The sequence below is a fragment of the Sinocyclocheilus anshuiensis genome, unplaced genomic scaffold (assembly GCF_001515605.1).
Source record: "Sinocyclocheilus anshuiensis isolate Anshui unplaced genomic scaffold, SAMN03320099.WGS_v1.1 scaffold997, whole genome shotgun sequence".
NCBI lineage: Eukaryota > Metazoa > Chordata > Actinopteri > Cypriniformes > Cyprinidae > Sinocyclocheilus > Sinocyclocheilus anshuiensis.
Genome location: NW_015555715.1, coordinates 591,454 through 619,133, shown reverse-complemented (window position 1 = coordinate 619,133; position 27,680 = coordinate 591,454). Strand labels below are relative to the sequence as shown.

At 36.0% G+C, this 27,680-nt stretch overlaps 2 protein-coding genes across 2 annotated transcripts; one reads left to right on the top strand and one right to left on the bottom strand.

Annotated features, from left to right (window-relative positions):
- Nucleotides 1-4,695: 4,695 nt before the first annotated feature.
- LOC107672330 (sodium-dependent neutral amino acid transporter B(0)AT2-like) lies at nucleotides 4,696-19,490 on the top strand. The gene is made up of 12 exons (XM_016465478.1): nucleotides 4,696-4,834; nucleotides 6,161-6,630; nucleotides 9,685-9,842; nucleotides 10,007-10,133; nucleotides 10,339-10,520; nucleotides 13,095-13,205; nucleotides 14,549-14,790; nucleotides 14,909-15,098; nucleotides 16,020-16,212; nucleotides 16,830-16,989; nucleotides 17,968-18,130; nucleotides 18,510-19,490. The coding sequence occupies exons 2-12, from the start codon at nucleotides 6,336-6,338 to the stop codon at nucleotides 18,888-18,890; spliced, it is 2,202 nt and encodes a 733-aa protein (XP_016320964.1). The 5' UTR covers nucleotides 4,696-4,834; nucleotides 6,161-6,335; the 3' UTR covers nucleotides 18,891-19,490.
- A 564-nt stretch (nucleotides 19,491-20,054) lies between these two features.
- LOC107672285 (cathepsin D-like) lies at nucleotides 20,055-26,626 on the bottom strand. The gene is made up of 9 exons (XM_016465419.1): nucleotides 26,394-26,626; nucleotides 25,336-25,492; nucleotides 24,215-24,338; nucleotides 23,277-23,395; nucleotides 22,992-23,191; nucleotides 22,719-22,841; nucleotides 21,357-21,501; nucleotides 20,855-20,953; nucleotides 20,055-20,592 (listed from the first exon to the last, which is right to left on the bottom strand). Exons 1-9 carry the CDS (start codon nucleotides 26,453-26,455, stop codon nucleotides 20,431-20,433), a joined length of 1,191 nt encoding a protein of 396 aa, XP_016320905.1. The 5' UTR covers nucleotides 26,456-26,626; the 3' UTR covers nucleotides 20,055-20,430.
- Nucleotides 26,627-27,680: the final 1,054 nt, after the last annotated feature.

Sequence of the window (27,680 nt, the reverse complement as noted above, 5' to 3'; positions counted from 1 at the left end):
TTTTTGTTCTGTCACTGTCATTCTGTTGCACTGTGGAAGCTTCTGTCACGAAAACAAATTCCTCGTATGTGTAAACATACCTGGCAATAAAGCTCATTCTGATTCTGATTCTGATTCTTGTTTGTAGGAATTTCTAATTCTATATGTTAAACAAAAGGTTTGCACATGTGCCCTAACCTTGTCACTACAATTTCCATGTTCCATTTCTTATGTGAATATTCCAGTTTTCAAAGTAAACCTATTGATATAAAATCTTTTTGTCTGTGGTATTTCTGCATTTTCTTCCAGTTTCATTTCCAACCCTCTGATTATTCCATGACTAAATTGAACCCAATGACACAGGCCAATTTTCTTGAGAAAGAAGACTTTAGGACCACACTGAAATTAATCCCCTCATTGGCTAAAACCAAATGATTACATTGGTCTAAATGAGTCTACTCCACTAAGCTACTGTTATAAGCAAGTTCATAGCGTGCGAGTAAATTGTAAGATTTGTGAGAGAAAATCGGCAAATGGCTAGTAAAAAGTTGTACCGTGAGGATGTGTTGCAAATGTTATTCATCGATTCTGAATGTACAGCGCTCTTCTTCCACCTTCAATACCATGACTGAGGTGCCCTTGAGCAAGGCATCGAACCCCCAACTGCTCCCTGGGCGCTGCAGCATATATGGCTGCCCACTGCTCCAGGGGTGTGTGTGTTCACTGCTGTATGTGTGCACTTAGGATTATCTGATCAAATGCACATTATTATTCTTTAGTGTGGGTTAAACAAATACATTTTGCTTGGTTGGAACAGCAGTTATGCTAATTATGTCTATTTGTTTCTCTGTTTTTGCCACGGGATGTACTAGGATTTACACAAGCTTCAGTCTGGATCCAGAACACCTGAGAAGAGATGATGCCAACCCCTCAGAGGACCTCAGATGATGCCAACCCTGAAACAACTTACAGAACTACCACATTTTGCTATAAGTTTGATTGCATCAAATAATAATTGCTGTTAATAGTGTTCATCATCTGTTTGATTACGTCTTTAATTGATTTTTCCGTACATTTCTGCCATATGTACATTAAACAGAAACTTAATTTGCTGTAAAGTTGCTTTGCAACGATTTGTGTCGTGAAAAGCGCTATACAAATAAACTTGAATTGAATTGAATTGAATTGAATTGTCAAACATCTCCAAGAGCTTGTGAAGGCACCGCTGTCCTCTCCAATTCCCACATTAATTCCATTATCTTAGAACATGGACAGTTAAGATATGACAAAAAGGTACCGGACAGAGGGAGATAAAGATAAAGGGAGATAGAAAAAACAGATGGAAAAGAGTATAATCCACCTTTTTGTAATCAGGATAAAGGCAACTACAGCATGGGTGGGCTTCAGCAATGCTATCTGAAAAGTGTCAGACTATAAAAAAGCCTCCTATGGTCTTGTGATTGCTAGACACTCATTTAGTCCAGGACTATTAATTTTTTTTTAATTCAGATGCATATTTATTTAAAATCAAATCAAATGGATATTACATTATGTTGTTCAGATATATAGTAATTATCACTTATTTCTGTCAAATGAGCACTCATCAAACTTGAGTTATTTCAGGTATGTTATTGCACAGTGTCACTTTGTTAAACAAATCTAGAGCTGAATGCTATTAATTATCATAACGATACAATGCTAATTAATTAAACTCTTCCACTCAAAATATTGTATTTTAATTGCTCCACAAGTAACCACATCAACCAACAAATTTACCATCTGGTATTGGTGTAAAAAATGAATAGAGCAAAACTTGTGACAGCAGCAAAGCATTGTGTTACTTAATTCATGGCGTAGTTAGGACATTAACTATTTAACAGTTAGGTAACAGTAACAACCTGCCATCTGTGACTCACTGGTGTGTGTTTGTTATCATCACATGCTGGAAACATTCTCAAAATAATGCCCCGACAGGAGCCACTGGGAGATGTATAATGAATGTATGTATAAAGCATGATTCCTACGCAGTGATATTTCAATATTTTAGATTTAGTTATACTGAGATGAGATGTCTGCAGCATTGTTAGTTTTATGTTTCAGCTAACTATGTCATGGATTAAACCTTATCACCAATGGAAACTGCTCCTCTGGCTCATCACAATGTGCTGAGTGTAATGCAATGTCACACTAAAGTTCCAGGAACATCTGACATTAATATCACCTCCAGCTATCAGGACAACCACATGTCACAAACAGCCATTAGCCAACTGGGAACAAGAAAGCGCTTTATTACATTTCATTACACCAAATACACCAAATAATGTTCTTTTTAGCAGCATCATATGACCCCTTTAAAATTATTTACATATTTTCCCATTAACAGAGTCAATTTCCAGAACCTTCACACTAACTGTTCCTCAATGTAGGAGCCACTAAAAATCTTTAAGAAATGCCTTAAGAAACAAATCTTCTGCAAGCACTTGATCCACAACCTGCAAACATTCTCAAATCTGAAATTGCCTGGTTTTTTTGGTTTTGTTTTTTTTCCGATTATACAAGTTCAAATAAACACATCTTAGCAACAAGCTTTTAAAGTTAAAAGAGGCCAATAGGGGTTTGTGTAAAGTTCTTTACCACAGGGCAAAACCAAAACTACTAAAGTTGCTGAATTTTTCTGATAAATACTTAACAAGTCCTGCAAGTCAATCTATTTACAGTTTTTCTGAATTGCTAAAACACATTTCTTTAAACCATTACTCATTTTCTCAAAACCTTAATCACAAATCCAAATACTCAAACCAAATTCACGAAACCTCTGACTCTTCCATCAAAATCAAACAATCACTGCAAAACCCTTTCACTTGCACTCAAAATCAAACAGTGTTCTCTGATTACACACACGAGTCAATAAAATAAACACTACAGAGAAAAATGGAGAACACAGCATCCAGAACATTACAGAAAAAAAGTATATTGTATTGAGTAAAAATTTTTGCAATTCTGTAAAAAAGTATAGTAATTGCAACTGAGTAAGGTGAATATATTGTATAGGCCAACTGTATGTACTGCAAGAATAGTATTGTGCTGAACATTGAATAGTAGGGCTACTGAATGTTTGTATATATTCAGCGCTTGGATACTGCAAAAATACTGCAGTTCAACTACAAAGGCCAAAAAGGTCAAATAAACCATGTCTTTGTGCTTGAGTCCGGCCTGAGGACTTTGTCCACATCACAAGTAATGTTGTCTTTTTTGCTAAACAAAGAGAAAAAAACCCTCGGACAGATCACACTCTCTAAACCTTACTCTTTCTCTCCTCATCCTCTTCCTCCACTTCTTACATGTACTCTTCCTCCTCTCCTTCTCAGATTGTTTCCATCTATTTTTCGTATCATAATTCAGTCACCTGTGCACTCTGAACTGGCTCATATTTTGTACAGTTGGTTTGATCACAGCATTAGAAACAAGTGTGAACAATTTTGAATCGTTGTGTGTAAACGATGACAACTGTGCTTTAGTTGTGTTTAACTTTTGCCACTTGTGTTTAGCATTTTGCAGCACAAATGCATCACAGTGAGATAAGTGTTTAAGTGAATGAGAATTTGTTTAGCGTTTTGCAAAAAGAGTGCATGAGATTTGCAAATAGAGCCTAACTGCCTGAATGTGTTTAAGGTTTAGAAGAAAGAGTGCTTTATTCGACAAATTGGTTTAAGCTAGTGAGAATTTGGTTCAGAGATTGGGGTTTAGTGTTTTAGCAATTCAGAAAAACTGTAATTTACAATGTATGTCACTGTTATAGCGCAACCTTTTTGCTAAACAGCATCAAACTTTGCAGGCTTCCTCAAGTTCTTGCTTAAAATAAGTATACTGCGTTTTATGAAAATCTGACTTTTATTTATTTATTTGTTTTACTTAAAATAGCCTAGTGCATGCATTTATTGGTCTGGGGAGCCATGCTGATCTCAAAGTCAAACATGTTTTTGACTTCTAGATCATCTTTCAGCAAATTTCAGTGAGCTCAGGTAAAAATACTAGGATTAGTCTGCAAAATGTTTTTCAAAAATTCTAAATTTAAATTATGACCGAAAATAAATGGGGGTATGTGGGATTAGAACGTAAACCAAGTAATGGATATGAAACACCTATTTCTATTACCAATTGCCCATAAATTATAACCAAGTCACAATTTTGTTTTCTTTATAGCGCCACCAATATTGCAATTTACGCGCATTTATATCCTGTTTCAGACCTTTATTCCAACTTTTACGTTCACACAGTTTACAGGTTGTATATACAGTTCTAGGACAAAACCAAAGGCATAATAAGAATCCAGACAAAACTGCAGTGTTCCCATCACGTCGTAGGCCTGTGCCATTATCTGAGATTTCAGCCATTATTGTAAAGCTGATGTAAGATTTCCAAGCACGAGGTTACAATACCAGTACACCCCTAAAAACCAGCTTGTGGGCGCCGTAGTGGGTTGTACCACTTTGTTTCATTTGATGGGGGGGATTTAGATTCAAAATAATTTTACGAACATAAACACAATTTAAAGCAAAATGCGATGTAATATTGTCATATTATATGATGTGTTAAAATATGTTAATAGCCTACATAAGACACGCCTAGTTCAGTTCTTCAGGGGACTCAAATCACTTTCCTCTACTATTTCCTGTGAGTCGGACGATACGGATAGACACTAGACACAGTAGAGCATCTGCGCCTCCTGCATCACATTTACATCAGATTGTAAATGAGCTATACTTGTATGACCAACCCATCAAACATAAACCTTCTTCAAGTCGAAACATCCGATTTCAAAACTTAAGCTTATTTCCTGTTAATTCGTTGTAAGGTAAGATGATTTTTTTCCTATTCGATTGTGCTGATTTAACATACGGTATGATGAAAGAACGGCTGCTCAATCACATGCAGTGCGTATGATGAAACCTCGCACATGGGTGACACAGTAAATTTGGGCGGGGGGTTAAGGGGGTAAAAATTTAATTCTTTACAAACGTATATTGTATTTCTTTCGTAAATAACAATTGCTTTCAGCGTGCGCGCCTATTTTCAGTCAGTATAATAAAACTGTCTTATCATTTTCCCTAAAATAAGCGGAATTTAAAAAAGATCTACACATATAACTTAGTCACAATAGGCTTTGCTTATAACAAATTAATTTTAGCCTATATTCTTGGCACCCTAAGCGCATGTAGATTCCATAACCTTGTTTTAAAAAATGACTTTTTGATTGAGCGAATTTTAAAATATTTGATCAAATTAAGAGTTAATTTTAAGAGAGATTTTAAGGTTAAATTCAATGACGAAGAGGCTAAAATGTGTTCTGCTGGAGGCTGGATTATAAAAAGGTGCAGCCTTGAAAGAAATCTATTTATCACATGAGCTGGGACTGAGAGAGCGCGCCGCGCAGCATCATTCACATTTGTACACTCATGGTTCCGTATACAATGTACAAACCAGAACTTCTGAGCCTCGAAGGATCGATTTAATAACGTAATTACTATAATTTTCTTTTTTGCTATCTATCTATTGCGAAACCGGCATCCAAACCTGCTATTCTGGGGCGCCGCGGCCACGTGACTACAGAAGGCGCGCTCTTGTCTGTTTGGGTTCGTATGTAAATGAACCGACCTCGTGCTCTTATGAGGGGCTAAATTATTTAGACGCGAAATATGATCGTGCAGTTGGCTTGAGTGACATTTAATGTCAAATGGAATAAGCTGTGATACCTCCTGCCACGGAAAATACTGTTGCTCCTTTGCGTTGTGCATCACATTTTCTGTAACTACAATAAAAATGAAATTAAAAGTACTGTAAGCGTTTTTTTTTTTCGGGTAACATAATGCATAAATTGTACAAACTACCTGAGATATTCTGGGAATTGTACTTGTCTCAGCCATATAGGGTAGTAGGGGAGCGGACCGCGCTTATTTAGCCAATTAAAAAACAGCTGTGTGCCTGTCAATCACCCTTAGCGTTGGGTTTGACCGACTGATATGTCTTTAGTGGGCGGGAGTTCTGAAAAAGCTGAAGATATGGGGATGGAGTCTAGCGAAATTTATTTATTTTTTTAAATCATGCAACTTAGTGACACACTGCATCATGTCAGGGGGAATTAACCTGTCTAGTTTCTGTTCTTTGTTTTTGTATCTAACAGGAAACCTGTATTGTGAAAATGAGAAGATAAATATTTTGTCAACCCACACTTTTCTCTATCTATTGACTAAATCCCACTCTCTGGCCTGCCTTTGTACATTTGACCTAATCCTGCCCTACCGAAAAGGACTTCCTAGAATCTCTCCCTTCCCCATTGCCAAAAAAGACATTTTCAAATGCCCAAAAACAGCAAAACCGTCAAGAGAGAAATTGACGATGACGAAGTTACGGAATCTGTTAAAGATTTGCTCTCCAATGAAGATAACTGTGAGGACTCTTTCAGGAAGAGCTCTCTAGTAGGAGATGTTCCACAGAATAAGGAGCGGGATGTTGAGGAGGGCTCAGAGGAGGAGGAGGAGGAGAGGCCCGCCTGGAGCAGCAAGCTCCAGTACATCCTTGCCCAGGTGGGCTTCTCAGTGGGCCTGGGCAACGTCTGGAGGTTCCCCTATTTGTGCCAGAAAAATGGTGGCGGTAGGTTATGATGAATGAAATTAATTCAAAATTACCTTGACGAGTACATATATACTGTATATATATGTCGGCGCAACTATAATGACATATGAATAATCCCGCCCACTCTAAAGCGATACTAAACTGCAGTGGAAACGCAAACCGAGCCGAGCCGTGCTGTACCGTACTGAGCCGTACCGAGCCGAGTCGTACCACGCAGTGGAAAAACGCCAAAATATTCTCCATTCATATATAGATGGATAGATAGATAGATAGATAGATAGATAGATAGAAATGGAGAATATTTGAGAGTGAAACTGTGAGCTGTTTCAGTTCATTGACACATGCTCAGACACAAGGGAACTTCATTTCTAAGACTGACAACCTAAAGTCAGACATATGCCTGACACCTCATTTTCAAGTTCTCATTATGCATTTCCTCCTTCAAGTCTAGTCAGTGTATTTTCAGTGCCAGAGGTCTTTCTTGGAAAAAAAAAAAAAACATACAATTAAGAGAAAATACTGACATTGTGGGGTATCATAATTCATAATATAACTAAGCAACAAATTTTTAGTCAACACAAACAACAATACACCATAATGGAGTTATGGTTTATCACTACATCTGGAAACTTCTCCGGCTAATCAGCTGTCATTTCTTTTGAAACCATAGAAAGTCATTGGAGTAAGAATAGTATCAAAATGACAATCAATAAATATATCAATCAATAAAAACAAATTAGAATTAGTTGTTTGAGAGAGAGATCTAAGTTCCCACAATAGGCAGGCATGGCATTGAAATGAATGGTTTTGCATGTGCAGGATAATCACAGGCTATATTACCCATCTCCGATTATACAAAGCTGTTTAATGTCAAGAGAAAGCAGAGTACAGCTCCTTACCCTGGTCTCCCTGAGAGCAATGACATACATTAGATATGATAACTCATGTCTTTCTCTTTGTTCTCCTTATTTCATTTGCAAAAGACACTTTCAGAGCGAGTGAATGACTTCTGAATCAGGAAGAAACACAGAAGAGAAGCAACCTATGTAATAGCTATCATTTTATAAGGAATGCTACTGTCTTACATTTGGGTTTCATATAGTAGTAACTACTGTACTGTGTTTGTACTGTATACAGTTGTTCAGTAGTTTATGTCAAAGGCCTGTTGTCTCGACGAGAGTTTGACCACAACCCTGCCATGCTTTACTTTCCAGGTTATAATAAGTGAATGTGGCCACCCTGCTGTGCAGATCTGTAATTAGATTAAATAGGCCACTGTGTGTGGGCCATGTCTGCCTCTGTCTTTGCCAGGGCAGAGCAACCACAACACTGCACCATCTGTGTGCCATCAATGGCAGCACGTTTTGTCCTCAAAGAAACACCCCTATAACGTTTTGCCGTCTGCCAGATGGCATCTTACGCACAACCTGCAGTCACCAATTCTTCAACCAGCATCCCACAGCGCCCCAATCTGACCTACATTACAAATCTTAAACAAAATGCAAAAACATTCTAAAAAAGACATTCTACTATTTTCAAAGTTAATTGGGCACAAGATCTAAAGACCCATATTGCTGTCCACACTAAAGTTGCTAAACAAATTTAGTGTTAAAACAGTGAAATCAGTGATGGAGCTTAGCTTTTTATCATGAAGCAACGCCTGGGTGAGGTGCAAGCTCCAGAAATTGGATTACGCCTATATACAGTATCATGACATTTCCCAAAGCTTAGACTGTAAGGTTGGCACCCAACAAAGCAGGGTTATTATAGTTAACTAAAACTTAAACTGAAACTAAAATTAAAATAATAAAAAGTTGAAATAAAATAAAATAAAATATAAAAATTGTTTTATTTCAGTTAGCTGCAAGGAAACATTTCTCATTTTTATTTTGTTTATCTTGATGTGTACACATAAAAACATGCCTACATATATAACAAAAACTAATAAAACTACTAAAAAACACAACAAAATTACTTACATTTGAACTAAACTTAAAATGAAAACAGAAAATGTAAAAAATATCATAAAAATATCAAAATATTAATAAAAATTATAATATCTTAGTGATGCTAAAATAACACTGGTTGAAATAGATCGCACAAACCAAGATGTTTTGAAATAAAATATAGTGAAGTTTACAGAACATCTTGATGACTACCTGTCATTTCCTTTTTGTAAATATTGCTTCAGTTTATGTTCCCAATTGGATGTCTCTAAATATAACAGATGGTGATGTTTAAAATCATCACAATTGTCTGTGAATTTCAGTAGGTTTCTGTGTGTTAAAACACATGACTGCAACATGTTGAAGGAGCAGCTGCCCTACAGTGCTCTCAAAGCAATGCCATTGTATTGAAGTTGTTCCCCATAAGGCACTGGGAAGGATTGTTCTATCCTGTGCCACTGGCAATGCTTGAACAGTTTTAAAATGTCAGTCTCTTCCTTCTTTGGCTCTCTGAAACGGAGTTTAATTCAAGAGAAGAAAATATTTGCAAATAATCACAGTCGGTTACCTCATTCATTCATATTTTGTAAAAAACTGTAAGATTAGACCACTGTTGTTATTGTTAACTAAAAATAATAATATTAAAAATGGGTGTCTTTAATTGAAATAAATCTTAAATAAAATAGAATATAAATATTAGATGAATAAAAAAATTACTTAAAAAATGTTGCCTTGACAAGTTTGAAGTACTAAAATCATTACAAATTAAAATGAAAATAGAAATAGAAATATATCTTGTTCAAAATATTAATATATAATAAATAAAAATTAATTAATTAATTAATTAGACATATTAATTCTAATGAATGAATAAGCATAAAACCAAGATAAAAGCAATTTTGTTTGTTTAGGTAAGATATATGACACCTTTAAAAATCATCCAACATTGACCTTGAAGAATGTTTGATCACGATGGGTAATTGCTTTAATTGCATTTACATACTGTCACTTGTGGCATGAATATACTGTATCTGACATACTGTATCTTCCAAGTCCTCTGTATACCAGTGTGAAAGTTTGGTTCCTAAATAAATAGGGCCATAACCATAAGTTCTCCTCTTTGTAGGAGCGTATCTGGTTCCCTACCTCATTCTGCTGGTGTTGATAGGGATTCCCCTCTTCTTCCTGGAGCTAGCAGTGGGCCAGCGCATCCGCAGGGGCAGTATTGGGGTGTGGAACTACATCAGCCCACGTCTGGGTGGCATCGGCTTCGCCAGCTGTTTGGTGAATATCAGTGCTTTCATGAGGACAAACATTATTTCAAGTGCACTGTATAAAAATGGCCAAAGTCGGAAATTGTCTTTGCTCAGGGGAAAGGCAACTAATTAAACAATTTAAAGACTAGATGGTGTAGCCCATACATTTCACTGCATTCCCTCTTATTGCAGGTGTGCTTTTTTGTGGCTCTTTACTACAATGTCATCATCGGCTGGAGTCTCTTCTACTTCTCACAGTCCTTCCAGCAGCCTCTTCCTTGGCACGAGTGTCCCCTGGTCAAAAACAAAACGAATACATGTAAGACAACTTAAAGAAGAACAGGAAATTATACTTTTATTGTTTGCATTAAAATGCATAAAATTAAGTTAATGTTTTTTAATGTTTGCACTTTGCATTAAATGCATCCATTTAGACAGAAACAATACATTTTAATGTACTGAACAACTTTTCTGATCTATGTTATGATGCTGTACAAGATTGTAAGTTTCATGATATTTTGTAGATGTTGAACCAGAGTGTGAGAAAAGTTCAGCCACTACGTACTACTGGTATCGTGTGGCTCTGGACATCTCTGATTCCATCTCTGAGAGCGGAGGACTTAACTGGAGGATGACTCTGTGCCTGCTGGCTGCTTGGACCATGGTGTGTCTTGCTATGATGAAGGGTATCCAGTCTTCTGGAAAGGTAAGAAAAGTGTTTTGTATTTTGTTCTAGGAAAGTCTGCCTTTGGTCACACAATAAAAGTCAGCCAAGACCTCAAGGGATGTCTTAAAAGCAACACAGAGAAACACTGACCTACAGACTGATCCTTCCTATGTCAGTGAGAACCATCAGCCGCTCATGTGATCCATGCCTGTGTAACGTTGTGAAACGTGATGCAGCATCCATACGGCTCAGACCACTTGCAGTACTCTGGCATCAGTGTGCTTTTGACCCAGTTCGCTTTAGACAGCCGATGTTCAGGTTTTCTCAAATCATGTGAGTGTTGAAACCCCCTTAAAGGAATAGTTCACCCAAAAATGAAAATTTGCTTAAAATGTACTCACCCTCAGGCCAACCAAGATGTAGATGAGTTTGTTTCTTCATCAAAACAGATTTGGAGAAATTTAGCATTACATCACTTGCTCACCAATAGATCCTCTGCAGTGAATGGGTGCCGTCAGAATGAGAGCCCAAACAGCTGATAAAGGCATCAATTTAATCCAAAAGTAATCCACACAACTTCAATCCATCACTTAACGTCTTGTGAAGTAAAAAGCTGCGAGTTTGTAAACAAATCCATCTATGGCAATGCTAAACGCTAAAAGCTAAATTTCTACAAATCCTTCTTCAAATCTGTTCTGATGAAGAAACAAACTTATCTACATCTTGGATGGCCGGAGGGAGAGAAAATTTTCAGCAAATTTTAATTTTTGGGAAGTTAAAACAACGGGTATAAGGGGTTAATTTTTATGCATCCTTTTTACATATTTTTATAGTGTATATGTTAAAAGAAAACATACAATATTTCAGTAACCACATAAAAATTACATTACAGAGTGCACTAAATTGATGTATGCTCATGATAGATATAATAAAGGTTTCTGATTTGAAGATTTAATCCATTCCCAGTTAAAGGGACAGCAGATGAATTCCTACTGTTTAAGTGTGGCCCCTCAGTCAGTAAGGGATATACTATACTATACTCTGCAGTGAATAAGGACAGTCTTTGAAGCATAATCTGGGATTTACCTCACAAAAGAATACCAACATCTCATTCAACATTCCCAGAAAGCACATTTCACAAAAAAAAAATTTTTAAATCCCACAGTGCCATTGTTTTTTTTTTCATTTTTGTCATTTTGTGTGCACAAATAGCATAGTAATGCTGGTTGCCATGGTTTTATGTGCACCATCTCCATTCACAGTTCTGTGGCACTGCACCCAATAACCATACTCAACTTCAATTATTAGTGATTGAGGATACTGTACTGTAGAATTAGAGGTGTGTCTGCAGAAAGAAGAGTTGATACATTTAATGGATCTTTGTAAAACCTTCTTGATGCTTCATTTTTGGGAAGCTACAGAGAAAGTGTGTCTTTTAATCTTCTAAGCTGTGGGATAGTTACATTTTAGGCTTTGTCCTTAACTTTAAGACTGGCCCACCCTTGATGAGTCAGAGATGAGTCAGTAGCCTTTTCAGCATTATAGTCATACAGTAAAAGCAAGATCAAAGTAAGCCAATAATGTCAATCATCTATGTAATTCTTTCATAAAGTGCTTTTTAACTTAAATTAGCTTGTTAAACCTACATTAATATGTGACTGATACATGTCAGAGCATGACTCTAGCAATGGCAAGGTCATGGGTTTCGATTCCCAGGGAATGCATAAACTGATTAAATGTATACCGTCAATGCAATGAAAATCACTGTAAATAAAAATGTCTGCCAAATGTATAAATGTGAGTGTAAAATGCAGTGTCATCATAAACATGGTCTGCCCATTCTTGTAGAAGTTTTCATGATCATAAACATTAACAAGCTGCATTCAGCATTATCGTCTTCGTTCTGTAGGTGATAATCCTTGTATTGTCAAGATAACCACTTTGTTCGGACAGGCAGCAAAAATATATCTGACTCAAATGAAATTAGCTTCACTCCGAAAAAAATTAAATACCACATCCATATGTCAGTTTTGGAAATATGTTTCAGTCTGAACGGACTGGCCTGATTAGATTTCGGAAGTAGTTTTTTTAGTAATTTGGGATGTAACATGCATACAACATCAATTCACTCATTTACACTCATATGTAGCATTCAGGCTAGATAGTCTGCTAATAGATGGCTTAACTACACCATCTGGCTTAAAAAAAAAATCATCTTTCTTCATTAAGAGTCATTCAAAATTAGATGTGTATTGTGATTAAAAAAAAAATCACTACACTGTTTGAACAAACGGATCTGATTTCTACACTTGCAAAATGATGGACTGTCGATGTATGAAAATGTAACAAATGTAAAGGTTTGAAAAACAAATTACAATTGGATGCACTATGAAAAAAGCCTGTCAACTCTGTCAGCAAAGTCAGCAAGTGAGGGCACTTTTCCGCTCCCTATGAGTAAGAAAGGATTTTACAGTTTAAGAAACACTAAAAAAAAAAAAAGGCAAATGATCATTCATAACAGAAGTCACTGGCCTTCTGTGTGTTATTATTGCAGTACTTTAATATTTTACATTGACATTTTTTGATAACCTATTTGGATATGTCTAATTGCAGGTGATGTACTTCAGCTCTCTCTTCCCCTACGTGGTGCTTATTTGTTTCCTGGCTCGTGCTTTCCTGCTCAAGGGTTCTATTGATGGCATCATCCACATGTTTACACCAAAGGTAAGAACCTAAAGCACATGATCTGTGTATGTATGAGCAGATGACACATTACGACAATGGTTAGACTAATTTACTCTACATGCTCTGGTTCATACAGCAGCAATTAATTCAATTTATTGAGAATTATGATAATCACCCATTATTAATTCCCATGTGTATCCGTCGTCTCAGTCCAGGAGACCAGTAGATGTATCTATGGAAACAATAGCCCAGCTAGATTTCCCAGCATGCATTTGTGATGTGACTCGACAGAAGTTAATTAACCCTTCCCTCAGCACAGACTGAAACGCAGCAGACTATCTTGTTGTGCCAGCTATTTTACACAATACACATCCAACACAGACACAAGATGTGGTCACATTTCTCCTCAGTGCAAAGTGGCTGTCAATGTGTCACTTGTGCTATCTTAACAGTGGGTGGTTTGTGTAACACACAATTAACTGATAGTATGTAGCCTCTGCTTTAGAATTCTACTGCTACTGCATTAAAAACAATGATAATCTGAACAGAGCCATTACAAACGCTGCACTGTAGCTGAAATGTGGGGAAAATGAGACTGTAATTTGTTAATTAAATGTTTTTCATTTTTCTTATTATATTAAATATTTAAGAAGATTTTCAGCGCCGATTTTACATCTTTGTTATCAAGGATTCAACTCAGTATCTAAAAAAGCGGATTAGGTATGTTTATATCTATATTTTCACACAAAAATGAAACTCACCCATCATATTTTGCTCCAAACCTGTGTGCATTTCCATTATATGGACAAATAAAAGAGATTTCTCAAAAAATACCTTCTTTTATGTTCCATAAAGTCCGTAAGTCATGGTGTTACAAATTTATATACAATTCTAGTTTTTTTTAAATTTTTTATTAGCTTTAATATTTATAGTCAATTTTCATTTTAGTTCATTTTTTGTCATTTTTGTATGTGCTGTTGTCATTTTTAATATTTTTTTTATCTTTAGGTTTAATTGAATTAAGTTTTAGTTCAGTTTTAGTTTTTATTTGCAGTAAAGCTTCAACTTAAACGTATTTCATTTAGTTGCTAAGGTAACATTTCTAATTTTCATTTAGTTTAAGTTCTTATAATAATCTCATATTTCTTTAATATGTTTATATGTTCAAATTTGTAGTTTGGCCCAATGTTTAAAGTAGCAATCAATCTATATATTGGTCAGTGTGATTAAAGAAATGGTCCATTTTGAGATTACTGGCTTCAAACATTAATCACAGCCAGATTAATAAATTTTCAGATGTTTGGAGATATTTTAAGTGAAAAGAATATCACTGCATCCAATTTAGCATGTGACAAATAATAAACTACAGTATCTTCTTACAGCTGGAAATCATGCTGGAACCCAAAGTGTGGCGTGAAGCTGCCACGCAGGTCTTTTTTGCCCTGGGTCTTGGTTTCGGTGGTGTTATTGCCTTCTCCAGCTACAACAAGCGAGACAACAACTGCCACTTTGACGCTGTGCTGGTCTCCTTCATTAACTTCTTCACCTCAGTGTTGGCCACTCTGGTCGTTTTTGCTGTTCTGGGCTTCAAAGCTAACATCATGAATGCCAAATGTGTGGAAATGTAAGTTCAAAACAAATTAACCATGAGGAGCAGTTTAGTAGAATATGTTCAAAATAATAATACAGTTCATACAGACCAAGTGACCAATATTTGACTTTCTTTTTTTAATGTATCTTAGGAACACAAAGAAGATCATTGATTTTCTTGGAAAAGGAATCAATCCAAGCTTGATCCCACACCATATTAACTTCAGTAATGTTAGCCCTGAGGACTACCAGCAAATGACCAACATTATACGGGGCGTGATGGAAAACGATTACCCACGCCTAGGCTTAGACAGCTGCGATATCAAAGAAGAGCTGAACAAGGTGAGGAGGAGCTTAAAGTGAACTGATACACCTCGGGGAAACCTAAGAGACAACTGATATACACAAACTTTCCATGGAATTCAACACTGGTAGCTACGCGCTCACACTAGTCATATGTTTTGAAAGTTAATAGTGTTCTTTTAAAACCCATCCATTCTTCACAGCTATCCGAAAATGTGACAAATAAACAAAATATAGCCATAAGTCATATATTATGTATAATAAATACATATAGATTTTTAAAAGATTTCTCCTTTCACAATCTCAGACACCCTTATTGACGGCCACAAACAGATGTAAAATGCTTTAAAGGCAGGTTTTCTGCTGTGTTGTTATGGAAAGATGTGTGTGTGTGATCAAGAGACACTGCAAGATGAAACAAACGGAAATAAATGCGGTACGTGTTGGCTGAGGTGATGCCATAATGAGATTAACCACATACACACTTACAAGAACCGTCAACCGCCGTACTAGTCTTCTAGTATATGAGGCTCTTTCTTTACACAGTCACTTTACTCCTGCTGCTTTGATGTGTTTTCTTTTACCCAAATCTATTTTTGTCAGTTCCTGCTAGTTTCGAGGTAAACGTGTTGAACAATTGATGCAGCGGCATCAAGCAAAATACAGCATTTTAACAGTACAGAATCAACAGATGTACGCACATCATTGCTATAGCAGCAATCTAATGTTAATGTTTTGGCATAGACTTCAGTTATGTGGTTAAGTAAATTTAACTTTTTCTGAAGAAAATATGTGATGTTTGCCAGTGCAAAACAAGTTGCCATGACACAAGTCAAGCCTTGTCCTTGTACTCGTCCAGGTTTTCACTAATCACACATTATCTTCATATATATTTGTGCTTTTACACATTCATGTTTTTGAATGCATGCTAAAATCCTACCTTTATCTTTCTTCTCACAGGCAGTGCAGGGAACAGGCTTGGCCTTCATCGCCTTCACTGAAGCCATGACCCATTTCCCAGCCTCACCTTTTTGGTCCGTCATGTTCTTCCTTATGTTGGTCAATCTGGGGCTGGGCAGCATGTTCGGCACTATCCAGGGCATCCTCACCCCCATTGTGGACACCTTCAAAATACGGAAGGAATGCCTCACAGGTCAGTGAAAGACAAAAACTCATTACTCTGCTATATGGAGAAAAGACAGCATCCTTTAGTTCATATTTGCTTAAGTTTCAGAATATAATAGATCTTTATTTGATCTATCTCTGAAGCCTATTCTACTGTAGATTTGCATGAATTTTTAAGTTTAGCCGAACTATTCCTGTCATCACAAGGCTTCACCAACAAGGAATTCTATAGTCAGTGGTGGAAAGGTATTAAGGTTTTCAATGACCTGAGTCTATTCAAATATAAATAAATAATAACAATTATCAAATACTAATATGATGTGTAAGTCAAGGCAAGAACATTCTCAAAGAAAAATACCAATATAAACGGCTCTGTCTGCACTACCATTCAAAAGTTATTACAATTATAATAAGTATTTCCTATTTTAATTTATTTAAAAATGTAATTTAATTCTGTGATGGCAAAGCCAAATTTTTTAGCAGCCATTACTTAATTCTAGTCATTAATCATTCTAATGTGGTTCTCACGAAATGTCTTATTATCATCAAAGTTGAAAACAGTTGTCCTGCTTAATATTTTTGTGGAAACCGTGATAAAGTTTTTCACCCCTCCTTATTTCGACTCTTTCTCTGCTTTCTTTACAGTTGGTTGCTGTGTACTTGCCTTCTGTATTGGTTTAATATTTGTCCAGCGATCTGGGAACTACTTTGTAGCCATGTTTGACGACTATTCCGCTACTCTGCCTCTTCTCATCGTGGTTCTTCTGGAGAACATTGCTGTGGCCTGGGTGTATGGCACCGACAAGTATGTTACGCACTCTTCCTCTATTAGAGAGCTTACAGGGCCCTCTGGTGACATGAGCTTCATATTGCTATGATTATTTGTTGTCAAATGTATATAAAAAATTCAATTCAAGTTATGGTCACGTACCAACCAATGAAAAATTAAATTATTATTAAATTATCATTTAAAAAAATAATAATTACAAAAACCCCATAGATAGCGAATGCTAATCTAATTTGAATTCATTGTGGTATTGACACTCTAATTGAATCATCTTGATTGAAACTCCCAGAAAAAAAAGGCCAAAATGCAATTTGAAAGTTTAATATATCTGGAAAAAAAATCATATTTTAAAAAATGTATTGAGCTAAAAATAGACCAAACATTTGTGGTTTTGTTTAGAGAGGAACACATTCCATTCAGACTTTATTTTGTAGATGATTTGTATTATTTGTAGATTGTATGTATATATTTTATTTTTTGTAAATTTAAAACTATTTAAGATATGTAAGACTAAAGTTAAAATCAGTAATTGATGTAAAACAATTAAGATACTAAATAATGAACTTCATACTGATATTATCAGAAGTATTTGTTGTCAACTATATATATATTTATTGAAATTTGAAATTCAAGTTTGTTACGATTACACACTAACCAAAGAAAAATAAATGTAGTTATAATTATATTACATATAAAATGTGTGTGTGTGTGTATATATATATATATATATATATATATATATACAAAAACTTAATAGATTGCTTTCACAAGACAATTAAAAATTATATATAGTTGTATTACATATGAAATAAATTTAAATATAAATAAGCAATCATCATAATTATTTACAAAAGCTTAATACAATCAAATCTTAAAACTTAATATAATTAGTTCATAATTATGCTGCAACTTAATCAACTAATAAACAAGCAACTGCAATCTAATTGGCAGTGATTGTGGCATTGATGCATCTCGGTCTCCTGTGGGTTCATTCAGGTTCTTTGAGGATCTAAAGGACATGCTTGGTTTCACTCCATACCGCTACTATTACTATATGTGGAAGTTTGTCACACCAGTGCTGCTGCTGGGTCTTCTGGCCACAAGCATCATTCAGCTGGGACTGTCGCCACCTAGCTACAGCGCATGGAACCAGCAACTGGTGGGTAATCCTGAATGAAGCTCTGAGAAAAGAGGCCAATATGCAATTTTAAAAGTTGAATACTTAGGTTACAATATCTGAAACATGTTTTTAGCTCAAAATATGGCCGTAATTTTCAGGTTTTACTCAGAGGAACATACAGACTCCATTCAGACATTGTTTTGTAGATGATTTCACCTATAGGTGTTCTATTTTTTTGTAAACATCAAACTAGTTAAGACTAAAGTTTAAAGTCACCGATTAATTTATTGATACATTTTTGGGTGAACTATTCCTTTAAACCTGGGTCAGTTCTAAGGCCTTCAATCCACAGTTTACCACAGGATTAAAGTGGAATTATTCTTTTGCCAGAATAATCCAATTGCTGTGTCTGTGTCAGGCTCAAGAACAGTCTCTCAGCTATCCGCCCTGGGGCCTGGCTGTCTGCATCTCACTGGTGGTCACCGCCATCCTTCCTGTGCCTGTGGTTTTTATTCTGCACTGTTTGAACATCATCGACGAGAACACAGGAGGCCTGTCCACTGTCTCCTATAAAAAAGGCCGCATTATAAAAGACACTGCTTGTAGGACCAGAGAAGAGGACGAAGATGACACAAGTCTTCTCAACGCGAAGACGCCGAGCGAAGCCCCGTCGCCCATGCCAGCCAATTACCGCAAGCATAGCGGTCCTGCTTCGGGCGCAGACGTCACGCTCAATGGTAGCTGCAGCACTGGATACATAATGCCTAATATTACAGACATTCCGAAATCTGATTTGTGAGGACTTGTTCTGCCTCATCTGTAACTGTGAGGACCAGTGTCATTTCATTTGCCCTGTAAGAACCTCTTCATCGAGTTCCAGAGCTTCAAATGTCAATCACCTGAGTAACCAATCACAATTCATCGATTAATGTGAACGCTAACGGACAGTGTTCTCCTATAGACCTCTTCTAACAGCCATCTTCCTTTCACACTCACTGGTCCAATACAAAAGTTTCAACACTTCTAACTGTATTATATGTGTACTAACGCCCCCTACCCCTATCCTAATCCATCGCCCCAACTGTTGCACGCACTTATCCCCCTCTGTAGGTGCCTGTAGACCCCTGGTTTATGCTCTTACTGTAGAATGGCTATTTGTACGCATTATGTTGCAAGTCAGGGCAGTTACTGTCCACAAAAATCAAGATTAGAAGCAGTTTAGCAGCTTTGGAAAAGTCTAGAATGTAAATGTATGCATAAAATGGGGAAAACATGCAATACTTTTCTTTTGGATGTAGTTAAATCATTGAACATCAGTGTATGGATTGCATTTAAAACAACCCCAACTCATTGTTGGAAAATGTGTGCCTAATTCATTCTAAAAATGTTGATAGAATACAAGGTGTGAATGTTGTACATTTAAGGTATTCTGTAAATATATTATGAATAAATGTATTCAAATATAGTTTGGAATACAGATCATGTTTTTGGTAAGAAGTGCTTAAAAATCCAGTATGCAGACTTTTTTTTTTCTTTCTTTTGGTTGTTTGCTGATGTGCTATCATTGTCAGGAGTCCTATTACTCCTCCTTCTTCCTGTAAATATTTTTTCATGAATTTGCTCAATGACAGTATTTGCTTTCTCAATACTGAGATTAAAAGATAAAGGGATTCAGACACACTGTTTGGCTTTACTACTTTGTTGCGCTCCACAATAACGTGACCGGAAAAAGATTTACTAAAGAATATATTTCGTAATATAAATTTATTAGCACTTTTAAAGATGAATTTAAAGTGAGGGTCAGAGAATGGCAAATGCTTTGACCATTATACATCCAATATCAATAAATGCATTTTAAATAATAATAAAAATAATAATAAAATCTCTTATTACCTAATCAGAACTGATATGGTAAAAATATATCATGTGTCCCTTTAAATAAATAAAAAAAAAGATAGGTTTAACAACATAGATGGGTTTTAAACCTTTATTGTCCATTTTGATTTGTTCAGTCATTGGAAGGTCATTTTCAACAATAAAAATCTTAAAACAGGTAGTGTCTAAAATCAATGACATGACAATTATAAAATAAATGTTAAAACCTTGTGTTTCAATCACATATTCAAATAGGCCTCGGCTAAAAAGCAAATGACTGTAACTTTTTTCCCTGAATCATTTCATCTCCACATGCCTCTTTAAAACGAAAACATTTGAAAGCTAAAAGCAGTGCAAAACACAATAATCATACCGCTATTGTGTCATTTAAGCAGAGATGACAAATACCTAGATTTCTTATTACTCTCATGACACATCTTAAGTGTTAAGGTCTACAGTTGGGCTTATACAGACTTAGCAAAGCCCACTCGGTTATTCTCCCGATCAAACACAGTGTAGTACTGCCCAATGAACACATCACCCAGAATCCACAGGGGTCCAGCAGGGGGTGGGATATCCAGGCCCATGAATCCACTCAAACAGATCTCCTTTCCAGCCTGGCTTTCCTGTAAACACATACAAACACACAAAGAGAGATACCATCTTTAGAATGTTTTTGTGATCACCAAGAATCCCTTCAGTGTTTGCTCACACAATACTGGCTAGCTGCATGTGATTTACAAGAAAATAAAACTCCAGGTAAATGTTTTTTTTTTATATCCTGGCTCATGCACAACCTTGTCAAAAACAACACCTCAATTTCACAGTTCTGCTGATACAAAGTGCCACATCACAACAACAGCACTTAGGTGACAAACTAGGACTGACCTTGAGTATGTACTGTTCTCCAGTCAGTGAGTAAGTCTTTCCACCCAGGACGAATGAGATGGTGGGGAGTGTGGGTACTTTTTTACAGTCTATCATATACTAGAGAAAACGTGTTTAGTTAGAGAACATTATCAAATCATTATACATTTCAGTAAATAAGTTACCATTAATAACAACACACCAAGCATGCATACTTTGTTGACCAGTCTTGTAAAGAAAAAAACAAAACAAAAGAAAAATAATAAATTAATTAATTAAACAAACAACTAGTTAATTTTAAGGTCAGCAAGATTTAAAAAGAAAATTAATACTTTTATTCAGAAAGGATGCATTACATTGGTCAAGAGTGACAGTAAAGACAATTTTAATGTTATAAAAGATTTCTATTTGAAATAAATGCTGTTCTTTTGAACTTTTTTATTTCTCAAAAAAGAACTGAATAGATATCTAGTCACAACGCATCAGTGATGTACAATTATATAAACATTTAAAGTTGCAATACCTCTCCCTGTATGAGAGGGATTGCACCAATAGCCTTCTGCAGGGCTTTGACTTCAGCAGCTGGGCCAGTGATCAGAGACGTCCCAGAGTCCACGATGGCTTCACATCCTCCTTTACACAGAGTCAGCTCACTGCCAATGCTCATGCTACACAAACAAACACAGAGCACTAGATTATTGTTATAGGGATCTTCTGCATTGGTGGTTCAGTAGTAAGATTCTTGCCTCTCACATGACAGACCAGCATATTTCAGAACATATTACACATGCATGCAATCCATTTTTCAGATTAACGACAAATTTCCACACTCCAGTTTGAACGTAAACGAACACAAACAGTGTTTAGAAGGCACTGCGATTTTTGTGTGAAAAATGTTGCCTTTACAGTTGTACCTTAAAAGTTAACATTTTCAAAACAGATACAGCTTTCATGTTCCAACTAATAACTACATTTCTCAAGTTGCATTGAGTGACAAAAAAAAAAAAGTTGTCACTTTTATGCATTTAAGTAAAATGGTATTGCATGATAGAAAGGCTTAAAGGGTAATGAAACCCAGTTTCAGCACAGGTTAGTTCTCACCACAGTTTTGAAAAAAGCTACAAAAGTGGGTGTGGTGAGGAGGGGGAAGAGGGGAGACAGACAACGCCCATTTCCCATTGAGTTAAAAACACATATAAATGCACAGCCATTTGCATTTGCACTCTGCATCGAAAATTTATGAACACGCTGTTGCACCTCCAATAACTTTTAAGGCTTATTTTGCAGCATTTATATAATCCTTTTGATGGGTTGCATCGAGGAGCTGTAAAAACCGGTTACACTCATTAAGTGAATAAATTGCACCGACTGCCGGACTCTTACAAAGCAAAAACACTCTCCTTCGATCCATGAACGTTTCTCTCAGTTAATGTACGCAATCTCACAGTCTGAAGCATCTGTCATAGGAAATAAACACGTGCTGTTGTGAATAATTAAGCGAAGTCTTCTCATTGGATAAGAACACGAAGTCTCATGAATAATTATAAGACACAGACACATCATCAAAGTACTATAGTGCTTTGCCACGTCACAAACTGTGACGTCAACACGGTGTAGATTTTAAAGCCGGAAGACGAAAATAGCGCAAAAAAAGCTCAAAATTAACCAGTTTTCTCCAAACAATTAAAATTAATGGATGCTAACATGATCTTCTATGTTGTGCAACACAAACACCTCTGCTAAAATCTCTGGTTTGGTGTTTCATGACCCTTTAAACAGCCTAAAATTAACTCTGTTTCCTAGCTTTAATTTCTAAACATATATTTGTATAAATAAACAAGATGACCACTGCATTACACAATACAAGGACCCAAAAATCTCTCACCCATCCATGTGAATCTGCCAATAGGCCTGTCTGCTGATGTCCACGTAGTTAAAGTCTCCAGTGTAATATCTGGGGTCTGTGCCTCCAAGGAGCAACTCACCACCAGGTTGGGTGTCAGGGTTTCTGTCGGACAAAAAAATGGGGTCATCCACAAAAATCAGGCCTGGAAGTTACTTCACTGAATGCATGTTTATGGCAGACCGACATGTAATTATTCGTTTCATAAAAATCTGGGACAGATGAGGCTTGGATGGCTTAAACAAATGTATGTACCTGTTCAGGTAGAAAGAGAAAATATTTTTCTCCACTTTCTTCTGGCTCATCATCATGTCAAAAACAGGAGGAACCCCATCCACAGAGATGCGAGGATAAGCCATGCCAAGAATACCATCAAACTTGGCTGCAATGAAGGCTACTCCTGGTTGTTTGATAGCTTCTCCAAATATCTGCTTCTCAACTTCAATATCCCCAACCTAAAAGAGAAGTAACAGTTTGGTTTCTTTCACCATTTCAGGTGACCAAAAAAAAAAATCTGACTTGTTAACTGATGATTCCTACCGTGCATGTGTCCTGGCTGAGATACCCAGACAAGCTTCCAGAACCATACTGTATGGAAAATTCAGTCCCGTTCTTCACATAGGTGCTTGACTTGCCCCCATTGTATTTGTGATGAAGCACTACAGGGTTAAAAGTAATTCTTCAGTTAAATACTTTTTTTGGTATACAGTGCTCCAGCTGTATATAAATACACGATATAGTCAGTTTTTATCACGCTCATCTAGCTACTGTGTGCAACACTCACAGAGACCAATTATTAACCTTATATTTCAAGTCGGGGCCTTTATCCTCTTGCAGAAAAATGGCACTTAATTTTGTACTAAATTTAATAATTAAATTTATGCATTTAAATGTTTTCAATTACATATTAAGCATAGGCCTTCAGGCTGTGCTACCTGTAAAAATTCATTTCTAAAAAGTGCTAGGCAAAATGTGGCCAAGCAAATTTTATGAAACATACAGAAGCATCCAAATATTCACACCAAGTAAAGCACTTAGTCATTAAGGATGATCTGCAAGACTCTTTTACTGCAAGAGTTAAATGCACCTAACTACTTTGAAAGGGTGAGATACAATCACTGACAAGTTCTTGTTCAGATTACAGGAACAAACTTGCTATCAGTTCGCTAAAATGAGGCCACAAAGAACTTGAGCAACATTTGGCCACACTGAAATGGATTCTTGTTTTACAAAGAAATCGCTTTAAAATATGCTTACAAAGTTAATTGTGGTCTAGTGCGAAAACACAGAATTAAACAATATAACAAGAAACACTAGTTTCCTGAATACTGCCAGTATATGTTGTTCTTGACATCAAAACAATTATTTTACAATACTATAAAGTGTGTGTGTATTTTATTGTTACCAATTTAAAGGCAACACTGATCTGATAATACCGTAATATTGAAATTAACTTCCTAGGCTCTCTGTGGACTTACAGCAGGCAATATCAGTCAGGGAACAGTGGACTGATGGCACCCACAGGTTGGAGGATCCTGTGTCAAACACCACAGTGAAGGTCTGGACAGGAGTGCCAAGACCGATCTCTCCATAGTACTGAGCCTGAAAACAAAAACCCTCAAATCATTCAAAATTCAATGCCACAACAGACTTTAGTATAACAAACATTTTCACACAAGCTCAGAATTACTAGGTCTTTAGAAAAAATAATAATGCATGCAAATAGTGCCCGTTATGGAGATTTCACTATGAACTCAATCTCAGAATTACATTTTTTTTTTTATGCAATAAATGTCACAAGGTTAATTCCTAACTTAATATCCTATTTTTACAAAGTTACTGATATACCAATTTATCACAAACAAACGCCAACCAAAATTTTTTAGCAAATGTAAAAGATTACCAAAAAAAGGAAAGAAATAAAATAAGAAATTTAGGACAAAACCTCTTCTTGAATCATAATGTATATCATGCAAAAATTAATGTAATCTTTGACACTAAAGAACTTGCATTAATTACCTAAGCCTGTTTACAATATCAGCTGCTTACTGCCAAAGAGGATTGTTGTGGCCTACTGTGGTAGATGCATTTTGTTTGAGAAGCATGACAAATAATCTCATGACCAGCTGTCTGACACAGTCAAACACACCATCATGCTGTCCGTTACAGCTTATGACAGGAAATGGGACCTTTTTTTTTTTGCTGAATAAAGACAGAACAGGTTTCAAGTTCACTTTTTCCTACTGTCAGTCACATTTCAACTGACATTGTGGAATTTATTAATCATATGACATGATTAAGCAAAAGGACTGTAGGTTAAACTATAACAACTGCTTGTCCTCATTTTTGCAACTTCCTGGATGTACAGTTTGTGCAAACTCTGCAGTCAGAAAGAGCGCAGACATTCACATGCCTCTTTTGAAATTAGTGATCTTCTGGGGAAAAAAAAACAAAAAAAAATGGCCAACTAGTGACGTTTGGTAAATGATTAGGGGCTATTTATTGTGATTAAATTTGCAAGATTAATGTGGATTCATGCACAAAAACACAAACAGCTCATCACGCTACATAAGAAATGCCATTAACAAGCAGTACTCACATCAAGGTAGTTCTTGAGGGTTTCTGGAGTAGGACCATTACTTGCTGGGAATCCCAGGTTGTATTTCAAGGGTGCAGAACCAGCCACGAGCTCCTCTATAGCTCTACCAGAGTCACTCAGTGTCCGTCTGATGGAACGAAACTTCTTTAAAGGAATCCTGGAGAGAAACAGACACAGAAACATCAACATAAAGTGTGCACAGTTCAGTTATCTTGCAGGCATAACCACACCACCTGCAGCAAACTACAAACATTCTCATGCTAAAAGCAAGCCAAGGCTCCTTTCCACCCTCTTCATCATGCCGAACTCAAGTTTTTAGATAATGTAATGTCATTTGATTTGAAATGGGATGGAAAAAGGCTAAACAATGTAAGCTGGGTAAAAACTTTGCCAATTGCTCTCTATGCATACAAGACTTGATTTAATTACTCATGTGATGCAGTAAAATCAGCTGTTTTGGACTTTGATTGGGTGGCGAGTCAAATTGAATCTCGGTATGTGTCACTTTCAATCAGGTCCATTTCTAACATTCAAAACAAGAACAAAACAAAGGGCTTCCACCATAAGGACTAAAATCAAGTGATTAATGATCATGTGTAACTGATATATACACATTATCCACGTGTTTTTGAGCCAGCTGGGGTGAGATCTATCAGCTTAAGTGCACTAAATTGGATTTCTAAAGGCTGAATTTTAAAGGGCCCTTCATACTGATCTATAAACAGATCTTAGTTTCTGCTGAGTCACAAACGATCAGTCTCTTTGTCTAGTGGGAGACCTACAACAACCCCTGGGTGCTTTACAATCGTTCACACAAGGGCTGTGTCTCAAAACCTGCTGAGCTTCCTACCTAGGGAGCGTTTTTAAACATTTATAATTGTATAATGGTAGAAAAGTTTTCAGAGACAACTATTGTTTGTTAAATTACAGGATAAAATAATATAAAAACAGACTAGACCCAGTGAAAGAACAACAACGATCACACTGCGTGGTTTAGCTATAATGATCGGATAGTGTCGCCGTTGTTGTTATTGTTAAGTTTGTTTGTTCGACCTTACCGAACAAACGCGTCGGTCGTCCACAAAAAGGCAGCAGCTAGCAGCAGACAGGCGATTCTCATGTTGGCGAGCCGTCAGGACCTGTTAAAGCATCTGAGGAGGAGTAGTATCGATGTGTTGAGAGAGTGTTGTTGTGTGTGATCTGTTATGTAGGACAAACGGCTTGCGATAGCAGTCAGCTGACGAGATAGTGCTGCCGAGCAACTTTTGCTCACAGTCATGCGTCACGGCTGCGCTGGTTTCTGCGCAATTAGACGTTGAATAAAGGTTCTGAAGAAATGCTTAATAGATTAAGGGCGTCAAAAGGTGATTAATCTCATCACTTTGTGTATGTATTAAATGTAATTAAATAAAATTACATTTGAATTTAATCGAAATGTTAAATATATGTAATATAAATAAATATAGGAACCAACTAAATATCTAAATAGGTTATACTAATACACATTGCTAAATACATCTAAAATATGCATATATCTGTTAAAGATCCAGCTGGAATGAAATGGTGCTGACTTGGTTGACACTGGTCCTGATCATTTTAATTCGGATTTCCCCTGTAAATTTAGTCATACAATTTGCATACATATTTGCATAGGCTAAAACTATAAATAAAAAATAAAGGAATAAGTTATCAGTTTAGTAATTCAAACATAAAAATCACTTTTAGATGGGCTAATTAATAGACATAGAACAGTTTAATTAGTGTATTTTAATATTTATTATATATTACATATTATGTAATATATTGTTTTAAATATGTTTTGATTTAACTACATTTTAAAACATGATTAAATAAACAGCCAATTTTGAATGTCAGTTTATTTTCCGATTTAAAAATGATTTATTGTTTTATTTAACTACATATTATAACATTAATTAAATAAAAATAATGTAAATGTCTATTAATTTGTCCATTTAAACGTGATTTATTTATTTCCATTTTATGTTTGAATTATTAAATTGATAAATAACAATAAATATTGAAATAAAATCCAAACAGATATAAACTTAGATATTTTATGTACTTATACAGTTGAAAAATCTATTGAAAATTTACTTCTAACTAATAAGTGTATAGGAGAATAATAGTACGGTGACCGAGAAGTGCAAAACAAATCACAATTCTGAAAACAAAATAACAAATTACAAACGCAAATGCAAGTCTAAAAAACGAAATAACAATTCAGAAAACACAACAACAATTCAGAAAACATTATAACAAGTCAGAAAACACAATGACAAATTCGAAAAAAAAAAAAAACAAGTCAGAAAACACAACGACAAATC

What these genes read in the sequence shown, in the direction of transcription:
- LOC107672330 (XM_016465478.1), top strand. Translation starts at nt 6,336, where the DNA reads ATGCCCAAAAACAGCAAAACCGTCAAGAGAGAAATTGACGATGACGAA. An exon ending in GTGCCAGAAAAATGGTGGCG is followed by an intron (nt 6,631 to 9,684) that starts GTAGGTTATGAT and finishes TCCTCTTTGTAG; the next exon opens with GAGCGTATCTGGTTCCCTAC. An exon ending in TCCACATGTTTACACCAAAG is followed by an intron (nt 13,206 to 14,548) that starts GTAAGAACCTAA and finishes ATCTTCTTACAG; the next exon opens with CTGGAAATCATGCTGGAACC.
- LOC107672285 (XM_016465419.1), bottom strand. Translation starts at nt 26,455, where the DNA reads ATGAGAATCGCCTGTCTGCTGCTAGCTGCTGCCTTTTTGTGGACGACC. An exon ending in CCTGACTGATATTGCCTGCT is followed by an intron (nt 23,396 to 24,214) that starts GTAAGTCCACAG and finishes TTAACCCTGTAG; the next exon opens with TGCTTCATCACAAATACAAT. An exon ending in GAGAACAGTACATACTCAAG is followed by an intron (nt 20,593 to 20,854) that starts GTCAGTCCTAGT and finishes ATGTGTTTACAG; the next exon opens with GAAAGCCAGGCTGGAAAGGA.